Source organism: Canis lupus, chromosome 6 (genome assembly GCF_003254725.2).
Source record: "Canis lupus dingo isolate Sandy chromosome 6, ASM325472v2, whole genome shotgun sequence".
In the NCBI taxonomy this organism is placed as follows: domain Eukaryota; kingdom Metazoa; phylum Chordata; class Mammalia; order Carnivora; family Canidae; genus Canis; species Canis lupus.
In genome coordinates this window covers 30,846,564-30,860,562 of record NC_064248.1, presented here as the reverse complement: position 1 = coordinate 30,860,562, position 13,999 = coordinate 30,846,564, and the positions used below count along the sequence as shown (strand labels likewise).

The window sequence follows — 13,999 nt, the reverse complement described above, 5'->3', positions numbered from 1 at the left end:
CTTCTATTACCCATCAATTCCAAATATCTGAAGAATGTGCTTCTCAAAAGATACGTGAACAATTAAGCTTTAAAAGAACACAGACGGGATCCCTGGGTGGCGCAGCGGTTTGGCACCCGCCTTTGGCCCAGGGCGCGATCCTGGAGACCCGGGATCGAATCCCACATTGGGCTCCCGGTGCATGGAGCCTGCTTCTCCCTCTGCCTGTGTCTCTGCGTCTCTCTCTCTCTCTGTGACTATCATAAGTAAATAAAAATTTAAAAATAAATAAATAAACAAACAAACAAACAAACAAACACAGACTATTTAATGGGTACAGGGTTTCCTTTGGAGTGATGAAAATGTTCTAGAACCTCATAGTGGTGATGACTGTGAAGCTTAATAAATGTCACTAATGGTAAAATTTTTTTTTAAATTTTTTTTAAAATTTTTATTTATTTATGATAGTCACAGAGAGAGAGAGAGAGACGCAGAGACACAGGCAGAGGGAGAAGCAGGCTCCATGCACCGGGAGCCCAATGTGGGATTCGATCCCGGGTCTCCAGGATCACGCCCTGGGCCAAGGGCAGGCGCCAAACTGCTGTGCTACCCAGAGATCCCACTAATGGTAAAATTTACATTATTTTACCAATTATTAAAAAAAAAGCATAGAGATGGTAGAACATGTTAAAAGCAATACCCACAAGTGCTCCCTTATTTTACTCCATTTCTTCCCTTGGAAATTCATATTGTTAAAACACATACCACAAATAAACAGCCCTCATGACAAAATAAACTATTTCACGCTGGTAGATAAACAGTGGAGAATCCAGAATCGTTATCCTCCAGAATTCTACAGTCTGTCACTTGTTAACCTCTAGTAGTCTCTCCCCTCTTCACCAATAATGGTCTCCTTTCCCAAAAGGCAGCTTATACCTTACTGATACCTACTGAAGTTCATTCCAAGAAGTGAAACAGAGCCATATTTGTTAGCTAAATTCTTTCCAGTAACAGGACAAAAGGGCAGAAACCAGGAGTTCCCCCATAGACAAACTAAGCAAGTACTGTAAACTACTTTTTGCCCAATCTAGTATAACAATCCCTCTCTCCAAACGCGGTCTTCTCTGGCTAAGTACAATAGTTACTCTAATCTTTTAATTAATCCATAGTTTCAAAAATTAAGACAGAACAAATTCTCTTGGTTTATGAAAGGTAATGAGGATTTTGCCTGTTCTAAGTACCTCACAAAAGTGGAATCATAGGAGCGCCTGGGTGGCTCAGTTGGTTAAATGACTGACTCTTGGTTTTGGCTCAGGTCGTGATCTCAGGGTCATGAGATCAAGCCCGGCGTTGGGACTCTGCACTCAGCACAGAGTCCACTTAAGGCTCTGTCTCCCTCTTCCCCTTCAAGATAAATCTTAAAAAAAAAAAAAAAAATTGTGGAATCATACATTATTTATCTTTTTGTGACTGGCTTATTAATTCACTTAGCACAATGCCCTTGACGTTCATGTTGTACCATGGGTCAGAATTTCCTTCCTTTTTAGGCTGAATAATATTCCACTGTATGGATATATCACATTCTGTTTATCTACTTATCCATCAATTGACATGATAGGTTGCTTCCCCATTTAGCTTGTGTGAATAATGCTATTATGAACATGGGTTCTGAGGTCTGCTTTCCATTCTTTTGGGCACATATCCTGAAGTGATACTGCTGGATCATATAATTATTCCATTTTTAAATTTTTCTGAGGAAACATCATTATGTTTTCCACAGCGGTGTGCAGTTTTACATTCTCACCCACAGTTCCAATTTCTCCACATCCTCACCAACATCTGTTATTTTGTTTTTTTGATGGGTACGAGGTGTTATCTCGTTGTGGCTTTCATTTGCATTCCCCTAATGATTAGAGATGAGATCTTTTCATATGCTTGTTGGCTCTTTGCACATCTTCGGAGAAATGTTTCAGTCCCTTGCTTATTTTTTAGTCAGGTTGTTAATTTTGTGGTTGAGTTATAGTTCTTGATATATTCTGGATTTAACCCCTTATCAGATTTATGATATACAATTACTTTCTCCTATTTCGTAGGTTACCTACCCATTAATTTTTTATCCTAAGATAGTTTGGCATCTGAGTCTCTTAAAATATTTAATTCCATTCCACTGAGACTCAGCAGGACTAACAAGAACTGAGTCATCAAGGCTTGCCTACCAGCTGCAGGCAAGGCTACACTGACCTGCCTGGTCATCAGTATTAAGTCCCAGCTCCCGCAGAAAAGCTGTAACTAGTCTAGCCTGGCACTCAGTCCACTTGCTCTTAGTGAATTGTACTTTTCTTTCTATTGTGGTAGAACACTCATATAAAATTTACCTTTTACAAATATTTTACATATTACAACTCCATGGCATCTGGTTGGCATTCACAATATTATACAACCAATACCAGTATCTCGTTTCAAAACATCCTCATCATCCCAAAGGAAACTGTGCCTTCATTCAGGTCACTCCTTATTCTTCATCCCCTAGCCTCTTGCAACCCCCAATCTGCCTTCCTTCCATCACCATGACCAAACTACTTCTGTGACTGCCCTATGAACTAGGATTCATGATAAGCATTTTCATTCAATTGCCAATGACCTTCCAGTTGCAGCTATAAATACCTTAGTAAAAAGATCCTATGATAGGCTACTCTAATCTCCAGTGAATAAGGCATCAAAAAACCTCAAAGTATAATTTGTAAGATGCCAATTATACCTAAACCTTACACTGACGATGGATACCTTTTCTTATTTACTGTGCCTGGATTGAGGACTGGTGAAGACATTCTCACTGAAATCTAACAAAATCTCTATATGGAGGTTTTTTGTTTGGTTTTGGTCTAAAAAGGTTTACTTATTTATTATGGAGAGAAAGAATATGCACAAGTGGGGGAAGGGCAGAGAGAAGGAAAGATGCAGACTCCATGCTGAGGGCAGAGCCCCATGCAGGGCTGTATCCCACGACCCTGACACTCAAAATGACTGAGTCACCAGATGCCCCACTATTTGGAGGTTCTGATGGCAGAGGTCTGCTTTCCTACATAAATATCTCAGAAGAGGGAAGCCCGGGTGGCTCAGCGGTTGGCACCACCTTTGGCCCAGGGCCAGATCCTAGAGACCTGGGATCGAGTCCCACGTCGGGCTCCCTGCATGGAGCCTGTTCTTCCCTCTGTCTGTGTCTCTGCTTCTCTTTCTCTCTGTGTTTCTCATGAATAAATAAGTAAAATCTTAAAAAAAAAAAAAAAAAAAAACCTCTCAGAAGCTGTGAGAAGGCCCTTTTGGAAAATAGGTAACGGTTTCTCAAGTAATATGTCTGTAATTATCAGCAACTGAGCAGCCAAAAATAACACAAAGGTAAGTTCAATGGAGACTTTACAGGTTTTAATAAAACCCTCTCCAATAATAAATTACAAAAAGATAGGAAGATTAGGGACCCATTTATGATAAAGGCAAATTCTCTTCTCTCAAAACAGATTAGGACTATAAATTGGGCACATTTTATAGTAGCCAATATAATAATACAAGAAAAAAAAAAGAAAGCAGGGGCATCTGACTTTAGGTCAGGTCATGATCTCAGGGTCCTGGAATCAAGCCCCATATCAGGCTCCCTGCTCAGTGGGGAGTCTGCTTGTCCCGCTTTCTCTGCTCCTCCCCCGCTCATGCTTTCTTTCTCTCAAATATATAAATCTTAAAAAAAAATAAAAATTTTGGGCAGCCCGGGTGGCTCAGCGGTTTAGCGCCGCCTTCAGCCCAGGGCCTGATTCTGGAGACCCAGGATCGAGTCCCACGTCAGGCTCCCTGCATGGAGTCTGCCTGTGTCTCTGCCTCTCTGTGTCTCTAATGAGAAAATAAATAAAAATATTTTAAAAAATAAAAATAAAAATTTTAATTTTAAGGGAAAAAAAAGAAAATGAATTATATCATGATTAAGCCTGAGTTTTCATCCTGGACTCACTTGCTAATTCTTTTTTTTTTTTTTTTTTTTAAGATTTTATTTATTCTTAGAGAGAGAGGAAGAGAGAGAGAGAAGAGAGTGAAAGACACACACAGGCAGAGGGAGAAGCAGGCTCCATGCTGGGAGCCTGACGTGGGACTCGATCCTGGGACTGCAGGATCACTCCCCAGGCAGAAGGCAGGTGCTAAACCGCTGAGCCACCTGGGCTGCCCTCACTTGCTAATTCAGTGTGTTAACAGAAACAAGTCACTGAACCACTCAGGATCTCAGTAAAAGTATGGAGGTAAAGTTCTCTTGAGGATACATCTTTTAGCTCTAACATGGTACTAATACTGGCCCTTCCCCATCTGTCATTGGATAACTCTAACACTCTATCTTCTTCTTTTTTAAAGGTGTTCTAAAAATAAAAAAATAAAAAAAATAAAAAGGTGGGTTTTTTTTTTAATTTTTATTTATTCATTTATTCAAGAGAAACACACACACACACACAGAGATAGGCAGAGACACAGGCAGAGGGAGAAGCAGGCTCCATGCAAGGAGCCCGACGTGGGACTCAATCCTGGGCCTCCAGGATCACACCCTGGGCTGCAGGCAGCGCTAAACCGTTGTGCCACTTGGGCTGCCCCACACCATATCTTCTGTACTAAATTTTGTACTTGACATTAATAAAACATAATCCTGAATCTTAAAGTCTCCTCTCCTCTCCTTTCCCTTTCTTTCTTTCTTTTCTTTTTTAAGATTTTATTGGGATCCTAGGTGGCTCAGCAGTTGAGCATCTATCTCCCTTCAGCTCAAGGCATGATCCCGGGGTCAGGGATCAAGTCCTGCATCGGGCTCCTTATGGGGAGACTGCTTCTCCCTCTGCCTCTCAATCTCTGTCTCTCATGAATAAATAAAATCTCATGAGAGACAGAGAGAGAGAGAGGGGCAGAGACATAAGCAGAAGACTAGATGCCAGGACCCCAGGATCATGACCTGAGCCAAAGGCAGATGCTCAACCACTAAGCCACCCAGATGCCCCCTAAAGTTTCTTTTCATGGAAACCCTTAACTTTTTGAAAAGTTCTCTTTGAGAATACTTTCAAAAGAAAGTCTAAATGAGAAAGAGCATTACTAACTCTTACCTTGTTTGGCATCATCACAAGCTGCTGGCCTTTACAAATAGATCCTGATTCCAGCTTTCCCAGGACCACAGTGCCCATATCCTGTTTAAATTTGAAATAAAAAACTAAGTTACAGACTTTTGTTACTATTCTACAATAGTTCAACAACCCAAAGTGAAATCTTATGGGGCTTACTCAGAAAATCTTTAGTTCAAGTGGTAGAATGGTTAGGATTAATCTTAAATACAAGCTAAGTAAAAAATATATTATCTGTGTCATTAGCATATGTGCAATTATAATACTAGTAATACTAGTAAGTATGTAGGTCTAAGATCTTTTAAGACCCCCCCAAAAAAAAAAAAAAAAAAAAAAAAACCTTGGTACCAGAAACAGCACAAATTTTTACATCTGAAGATCTCAATTATTTGTTTAAATTCTGGTTCGTTCAAAAATCTAAGCCTGCTTCCTCATGTGTAAAATTGGAAAAACACTTGTTTAAGAAATTTAGCATGGAGCTAATGAAAGAATTATTTGAGGAGGTCAAATATTACATACTGACAAACCTTTAAAAAAGAAAACTCACTTTGAAAATCAAATTAAACATAATAAAGCTTATTTTTTAAAGACTAACATCTAATATTGGTGAGGCTATGATAAAACCAGCACTCATATGCTGCGGGCAGTACTTGGGAAGGCTGCTGGTCAATATTCAGCAACTTTAATGTGCAAATTCTTTGACTCCAGCAGTTTTACTTGTAGGACTTTCTCTCTAAAAAATGATCATTGGCTCACTGAGAAAACAGCTTAAACTAAATTAGGATCCATCTACACCACTAAATAACATTAAGAGACATCTATGCTATGTTGTTATTCGGATTGTTTTGTAACTTAATACACAAAACAATGATTTCACCTCCCGTAAATCCCAATCTCTTGAACATTCTGGGTACCTTGTACTTATCCACAATTGGCAGCCTGATTGGTCCATCAACTGATCTATTGAAGTTTGGCAAATTATCCAGATATGGAATAAACGGTAATCCACTGAGAACATAACAATATCCATTAAAGAGAATCAACATAAATGTCAAAATTTTAAGAAGTTACATGACCGTAACTTTATATGAAAAACAGTTATAATACTTTCATTCTACCCACATACTCTTCTCATTCAACTGATTTTTTAAAAGATTTTATTTATTTATGTATTCATGAGAGGCACAGAGACAGGCAGAGACACAGGCAGAGGGAGAAACAGGCTCCCTGTGAGGAGCCCAATGTGAGACTTATCCCAGGACCCCAGGATCATGACCTGAGTCAAAGGCAAACAATCACTGAGCCACCCAGGTGCCCCCCCCATACAACTGATTTATTATTCGGTTCATGCCCTTCTTTCCTCAGAAAACCAAAAATATAACAAAATAGCCTATAAATATAATGAAAAAGCTTCCCCAACAACTTACTTTATTAAAATTAGAAACATTTTCTAGTAAATGGCTTACATTTTGTAATAAAAGAACTACATTCTTTTTTTTTTTCTTTAGGGAGAGAGAGCATGAGCACTGGGGGAGGGGCAGAGGGAAGAGAATTTTTTTTTTTAGATAGTATTTGTTTAGAGAGTAGGGGGAGGGACAGAGAGATAGAGTATCTCAAACCAACTCCAAGCTGAGCACTCCAAGCAGAGCCCAACATTGTCTGAGATCATGACCCAAGCTGAAATCAAGAGCCAGATGCTTAACCAACTGAGCCACTCAGGAGCCCATAAAATGACTACATTCTATTACTTAATTCCTAAGGACTTTTCCAGCTCTCAAATCAGGATTCTATAAAATAATTTCCCCTTATTTTTTTTAAAGAATTTTATTTATTTATGATAGTCACACACACACACACACACACACACACACACAGAGAGAGAGAGAGAGAGAGAGAGAGAGAGAGGAGAGAGAGAGAGAGAGGAGGGGGGCAGAGACACAGGCAGAGGGAGAAGCAGAATCCATGCACCGGGAGCCCGACGTGGGACTTGATCCCGGATCTCCAGGATCGCACCCTGGGCGAAAGGCAGGCGCTAAACCGCTGTGCCACCCAGGGATCCCTAATTTCCCCTTTAAAACTACAGTATAGGAATTGGGAAGCTTTACTGCCAAGATAGCAATGCTCCCCCCAAATTCATCTACAGACTGAGTATAATCCCTATTAATAATCCCAGCTGCCTATCAACACATATTGACAAGTTGATCCTAAAACCTGTTATGCCTCAAAGGATATCATCAAGAAAGTGAAAAGACAGTAACAAAAAGACAATCCAATTAAAAAATGGGCAAAAGTCATGGTATTTTTAAAAACCACAGTTACTTACAGTTATCGTTTTCTGATATTACTTATAACGACGTAAAGTTTTTCTAAAAAGAAGCAAAGGTTACTTACGTGTACCAAGGACAGAAATCTGATTGCTCTTTTAGATTCGCTCCAGTGAGTCCTGAGCAGGGCATAAAGTGAATGTCCTTTTTGGGATTGAAGCCAACCTTTTTCAAAAATGGCACTAGTTTCTCTTTACATTCTTCGTATCTATGAATATTTATAAATAACTCAATTGTAATAGAAAGCAAGGGAACTCTGGTTTTATTATTAAACAAATTAAGGTTTAAGAAAAACCCGAGGGGGGGGGGGGGGAAGAAAAACCCCAGGGGGAAAAAGGATACAGTAGCAAAACCATCCTTTATTCCACTTACGTGTCTGTAAAATCTAGTAAGACTGGCAAAACTTACCTCTCATTGCTCCAATTTACCGTTGGATCATCCATCTTATTGATGAGCACAATTAAGTGTTTGACACCTGCCGTCTTTGCCAACATTGCATGTTCTCTTGTCTGTCCACCTTTTTCAAATCCAGTTTCAAACTCTCCTTTTCTAGCAGAGATGACCTATTCCAAGAAATCCGACAGTTTATTTTTAAACACTCAGGTATATAGCCCTTGAGCAGTGAAACAGCTTTCCTTTCAGTTTTATCAGGTTTTTGCAAGAAAATAAAAGTACGTTAATTATACCCTGCAGGCTTTTGAATGTCACAATGTCTAAATGGCTTAAGATTTTGGTAAATGTTTCTTCCGATCCCCCAATTTAAAAAAAAAATCTAGTATGCCTTTATATTTTGCGTTTCAAACATGTATGTGACAGTGTTGGTACAGTGACAAAACAAACAAAAACTCTGCAAAATGACTGAGGCCTTAAGAAAACAGATAATTTCTCCCTCAGCTGTGTATCCACAGCACATGTGGTATGTACAAAGCAAACCCAGCTTGGCATTTAGTGGACACGGAGATCTGACAGTCATAGATAGATAATGACGAGGTAGAGAAAACATTAAGTGAATCCCATTATAAATATTTGAGCAGATGAGTGAGACAAAAGTAAAATTTGTGACTGTATATAACTCATTGCAACCTCAATTTTAACTCTGAGGATAAACTCAAATACTTAACACTGAAATGGGGCTGCTCACAACCACACAAGTGAATTGGAAAGGTCTTTCTTACCAGTACAGCCAAATCTGCTTGAGAAGCACCACCAATCATATTTGGGACAAAACTCTTATGGCCAGGGGCATCCAGAATTGTGAAATGCTTCTTTTCTGTTTCAAAATAGGCACGGCCCACTTCTACTGTTTTACCCTTGTCTCGTTCTTCCTGATTTGTGTCTAAGGCCCAAGACAAATACCTGAAATAATTTTAAAATAAGATTAAGATTGCTAAGAATGTATGTTTTTATGATATTCTTCTACCACTTTATACCAAGGTATAATGGTATATATTCTTATACCACATTATACCAAGGTATAATGATGACATTGATGACATCCAGCTTTATGTGCAGCATACATTTAAATCAGGAACAGGACAGGGACACTTGGTTGTTTTAGTCGGTGGAGTACGCAACTCTTGATCTCGGGGTTGTGAGTTTGAGCCCAAAGTTGGGTGTAGAGATTACTTAAAAATTTTTTTAATCTTTAAAAAAAAAAAAAAAAAATCACAAGGGATACCTGGGTGGCTCAGCAGTTTAATGCCTGCCTTCAGCCCAGGGCATGATCCTGGAGTCCCAGGATGGAGCCGGCTTCCCACAGCCTACGTCTCTGCCTCTCTCTGTTTCTCATGAATAAATAAATTAAATCTTAAAAAAAAAAAAAAAAAAAATCACAAATAGGACTGAGTAGAAATTAAAATCGAGTGAATAAAATTTGAATTATTATGATTCAAACACTTGGAGCTCTTAGAAATATCTAGTCATTTACAGGTATCCTGATTTTTTAAAGTTCACATTATACCACTTGGCTTTTACAGAAGACCTACATTAGAAAAACAAATTAAAAAAAAACAAAAAACAAAAGACCTACATTGTAACTGCTTTTGCTAACAGAGACATCTGAAGATGATTTTTTTTTTAATGCAGGGCTCAATCCCAGGACTGAGATCATGACCTGAGACAAAACTAAGAGTCAGATAGCGTCCAGTGTTTGCTCTGCAGCGAGCTATCATAGAAGCAGTGTGCACCCTGAGCAGTGAAGAGTGGCGTCCTCAAGCCCTTCCAGCTCTCCCCAGGAACTACACAAAGCACCTCTGCATCAAAATGCCATTGCTCTGAACCATGTCTGGGAACATCTGTGCTTTATGTCCATTTATTCTGTACATCCCTTAGTAAGATGAGTCCTTAGATATCAGAAAAGCCTAATATTCTCTGGGTCTGGTAATGCTCAAAAATTTTTTCCATAAAAACTAATGACAATCACTTCTTTGCTTTATGCCACTTTGGTTTACACAATGTTTCAAAGAAATGCTCTACTCTTACATAGCAGAGAAATTCTGTATATATTTTTTACTTTTATTTTTTAAAGGAGGCTCCATGCCCAGCATGGAGCCCAGTGCAAGACTTGAACTCATGACCCTGAGAGATCAAGACCTAAACTGAGATCGAGAATCAGATGCTCAAATGACTGAACCACCCAGGTGCCTCAAACCTATATATATTCTATAAGCAAACAGTATTTATGAAAACAAGCTGACAACATACACAGGAAGACTACTTTGTACCAAGGTCAATATGACTGGGAGCTTTTATGATCATCTGGCACAAAGTATAATACAAATAATAGCTATCTAAGGATGTTTTCAAAAGTGAAAGCCAAAAAAAAAAAAAAAAAAAAAAGTGAAAGCCAGTAACCACCATTTGGGAGCAATGGGTTACTTGGTAAAAATCATTTCAGTGTTTCTTTGCCATGTGAAGATGATTCATGTAAGTTCAAACCATTCAGAATAAGTGTTATTTTAGATTACCTCATCATCTGTATTTCATTGTATGTAATCCATTTTTTTAGTATAATGATGATCTTTTCCCTTAATACAGAGGAATACAATTTAAAAAACAACAAAAGCCATGAATGTCCCAAATAAATCTAACTTAAAAAAAAAAAAAAGTGAGATTAGCAACAAAAAACTGACCCTTTTTCTCACCAAAGGCAACCCCTATCAATAATTCTGTCCATTCTTTTTTCTTTCCAGTGTTTATTTACATCATTAATGATAATATTCTTTTTTTTTTTAATTTTTTTTTTATTTATTTATGATAGTCATACAGAGAGAGAGAGAGAGGCAGAGACATAGGCAGAGGGAGAAGCAGGCTCCATGCACCGGGAGCCCGACGTGGGAATCGATCCTGGGTCTCCAGGATCGCGCCCTGGGCCAAAGGCAGGCGCCAAACCACTGCGCCACCCAGGGATCCCTAATGATCATATTCTAAGTACTATCATGTCACCTCCTTTCTCTCCAAATTCCACTGTAACTTAAGCTCCACTTCTGGGTATTATAAATTCCAAAAATGCAATTTTTTAGTGGTTATGTAATGACCCTATTAAATGGATGGTTTAGAATTTATCCAACAAGTGTATTACTAGACATATGAATGTTCTCAAATGCTCCCGTACAAGTTTTGAAGTCATCAGGAGCTGATCCACTTTGTAGAATAAGGGGAAAGGAAACTTCTCCTTCGTTATGACACCACTTTAGACCTCATGCACCTACACCTTAGTAGACTACAATAGTATTAAGTAGGCAGTGTTTCCTTAAAAGTAATTTATAGTGCCATAAAAGTTTATTATACCAAGTTTCTCTGTTTTTCTCTTTAGCTTCTCTTTCGTATTTCTCGAGTGTCCTTTTGTCAACCATTCCGGTCAAATACCTGGAAACAAAGGGAAAAGAAGTAAACAATTACAAATTATTCAGTGAAGTCATTTCAACTCTAAAGCTCTTTATAGTGGAAATTCAACTCCAGAAAACAGCTATTTTAAAATACAGGAACTGGACAGCCGGGTGGCTCAGTGGTTTAGCGCTGCCTTCAGCCCAGGGCCTGATCCTGGAGACCTGGGATGGAGTCCCAGGTCAGGCCCCTTGCATAGAGCCTGCTTCTCCGTCTGCCGCCACCCACCCCCACCTTTCTGTGTCTCTCATGAATAAATAAAATCTTTAAAAAATAAATAAAATACAGGAATCACTGATGGATGCTGATATCATAGAAAGTCTAAGAGGAAAAGATATTTACATAGTCTCAAATTCTCTCCCCTCCAGATAAAGGGGAAAAGTAATAACTTTACTGTGGAGAATCCTGGCAGACAACACATCAACCAAATAATCCTGGCTAAGACCATCAGCAGTAAAGTTCTCATATGGAGGGGCACCAGGGTGGCTCAGGGTTGAGTGTCTGCCTTTGGCTCAGGGCGTGATCCTGGGGTCCTGGGATTGAGTCCCACACCAGGCTCCCTGAGGGAGCCTGCTTCTCCCTCTGCTGATGTCTCTGCCTCTGTGTGTCTCTCATGAATAAATAAAATCCTTAAAAAAAAAAAAAAAAAGTTCTCACATGGAGAACTGACATGAGGTACTCCTGATAGGATGGTCTGAGGAGAGTACAACATATCTCCTGTGTGACATTCTTGCCCAAATGTATAACGTCAATGTAACTGTGAAACACCTCAATAAGGAACCTACTAAATGGCACTCTTTAAATTCATGACAGTTGTGGAAGACGAGACTGCGGCAATGTCACAAGCTGAGAAAACTGAGAAGAGGGAACCAGAGGATGGAACTACTAAATGCCAGGTGGAATTCTAGAACCCAAAAAACCACATTCGAGGAGAAATTGGTGAAATTCAAGAGCCACAGCTTAGTTAGTAGTACTGTACCAATATTAACCATCTAGTTTTGAGGAGTGTACTACAGTTATTTAATATGTTAACACTAGGAAAGGCTGAATGAAAGGTATATGGGAACTTTGTTACTATTCTTGTAACCTTTCTGTAATTCTAAAATTATTTCAGAATAAAAATATTTTTAATTAATTTTATTTTTTAAAAAATGTTTATTGGATCCCTGGGTGGCGTAGCGGTTTAGCGCCTGCCTTTGGCCCAGGGCGCGATCCTGGAGACCCGGGATCGAATCCCACGTCGGGCTCCCGGTGCATGGAGCCTGCTTCTCCCTCTGCCTATGTCTCTGCCTCTCTCTCTCTCTGTGTGTGACTATCATAAATTTAAAAAAAAAAAAAAATGTTTAGTTACTCATGAGAAACAGGAGACAAAAAGGTAGAGACACAGGCAGAGGGAGAAGCAGGCTCCATGCAGGGACCCCAACGTGGGACTCGATCCTGGGTCTCCAGGATCATGCCCTGGGCCGAAGGCAGCACTAAACTGCTGAGCTACCCAGGCTGCCCAAATTAATTTATTTTAGAGAGAGAGTGTGAGTACAAGCGGGGGGAGGGGCAGAGGGACAAGGGGAGAGAGACATAGACTTCTTAATGAGCACAGAGCCCCATGCAAGGCCCTATCCCAGGAACTGAGATCATGACCTGAGCCAGAACCAAGAGTCAGACACTCAACTGACTGAGCCACACAGGTGCTCCCAGAATTAAATTTTTTTAAAGGGCAAATACAAATACTATATAAAAGAAGTGTTGTCCAACAGTCTTGTCCAGGCAATTAAGTCTTATTAATACACTTCAATATTTAATATTTTAAAAAATTATCAACAATTAAAATTTTAAAACAATTCCTTAGGAATGCTGAACTGCTTTCCTTGACTCATCCAAATCAAAGCTTCCTGTTGGAGCTTTCATTCATCTCTGTGTGTTCTCTGCAATCATCTACAGTGCATGTTCCTAGCCAGCTGAGCACAGAATCCTAGTGAAATGTCCATGAAAATTACAGCCCATAAGCAAAAAATATACGTTCTCCTAAAACACAAAAAATCAAATGGGCCCAACACTTCCATCCACAGAGCTTTAGTTAACGATTCCAATTTAACAGGTTTTTTTTTTAGATATTTATTTATTTATTTATTTATTCATTCATTCATTCATTCATTCATAGAGACACAGAGAGAGAGAGAGAGAGAGAGAAGCAGAGACATAGGCAGAGGGAGAAGCAGGCTCCATGCAGAGAGCCCGACATGGGACTGGATCCCGGGTCTCCAGAATCCGGCCCTGGGCTGAAGGCAGCGGTAAACCACTGCGCCACTGGGGCTGCCCTTAACAGCTTATTTTAAGGTCTGCAAACTAATATTTCTTACAATCTAGGTTTTATATTAGTTTTTATTAAAAAAAAAAAAAATCTAACAGACAGCTTTTAGAAATACATTTAGTTAATGTTCCAGGACAGTCTGACAGTGATGACACAAGAATTCTAAGGAATGCCTAAATCTAATCAGAAACTACTAACAATGATCACATTGCAAAAATTCCTTCTTAACGTCAGCTTTCCTTACAGGTAATGTCTATCTATAATTTCTTCAGGTGACCTATTTTATTGTCTTTGAATTATTATATGTGTACAATGCCCAAAATTCATTCAATCAAGTTAACTCTATTATTTAACAAAAAATACAGACT

General features: G+C 39.1%; 1 protein-coding gene across 6 annotated transcripts in view; it reads right to left on the bottom strand.

Annotated features, from left to right (window-relative positions):
- Positions 1–13,999, bottom strand: part of GSPT1 (G1 to S phase transition 1) — a 40,152-nt gene that overhangs the window by 8,908 nt on the left and 17,245 nt on the right. For all 6 annotated transcript variants that reach the window (XM_049111386.1, XM_049111384.1, XM_049111382.1 and 3 more), the window contains exons 6-11: positions 11,228–11,305; positions 8,614–8,794; positions 7,847–8,001; positions 7,506–7,646; positions 6,029–6,122; positions 5,100–5,180 (exon numbers count right to left, since the gene is read on the bottom strand). In XM_049111386.1, the coding sequence (XP_048967343.1) occupies positions 5,100–5,180; positions 6,029–6,122; positions 7,506–7,646; positions 7,847–8,001; positions 8,614–8,794; positions 11,228–11,305 (730 nt within the window). The remainder of the gene's footprint in view (positions 1–5,099; positions 5,181–6,028; positions 6,123–7,505; positions 7,647–7,846; positions 8,002–8,613; positions 8,795–11,227; positions 11,306–13,999) is intronic.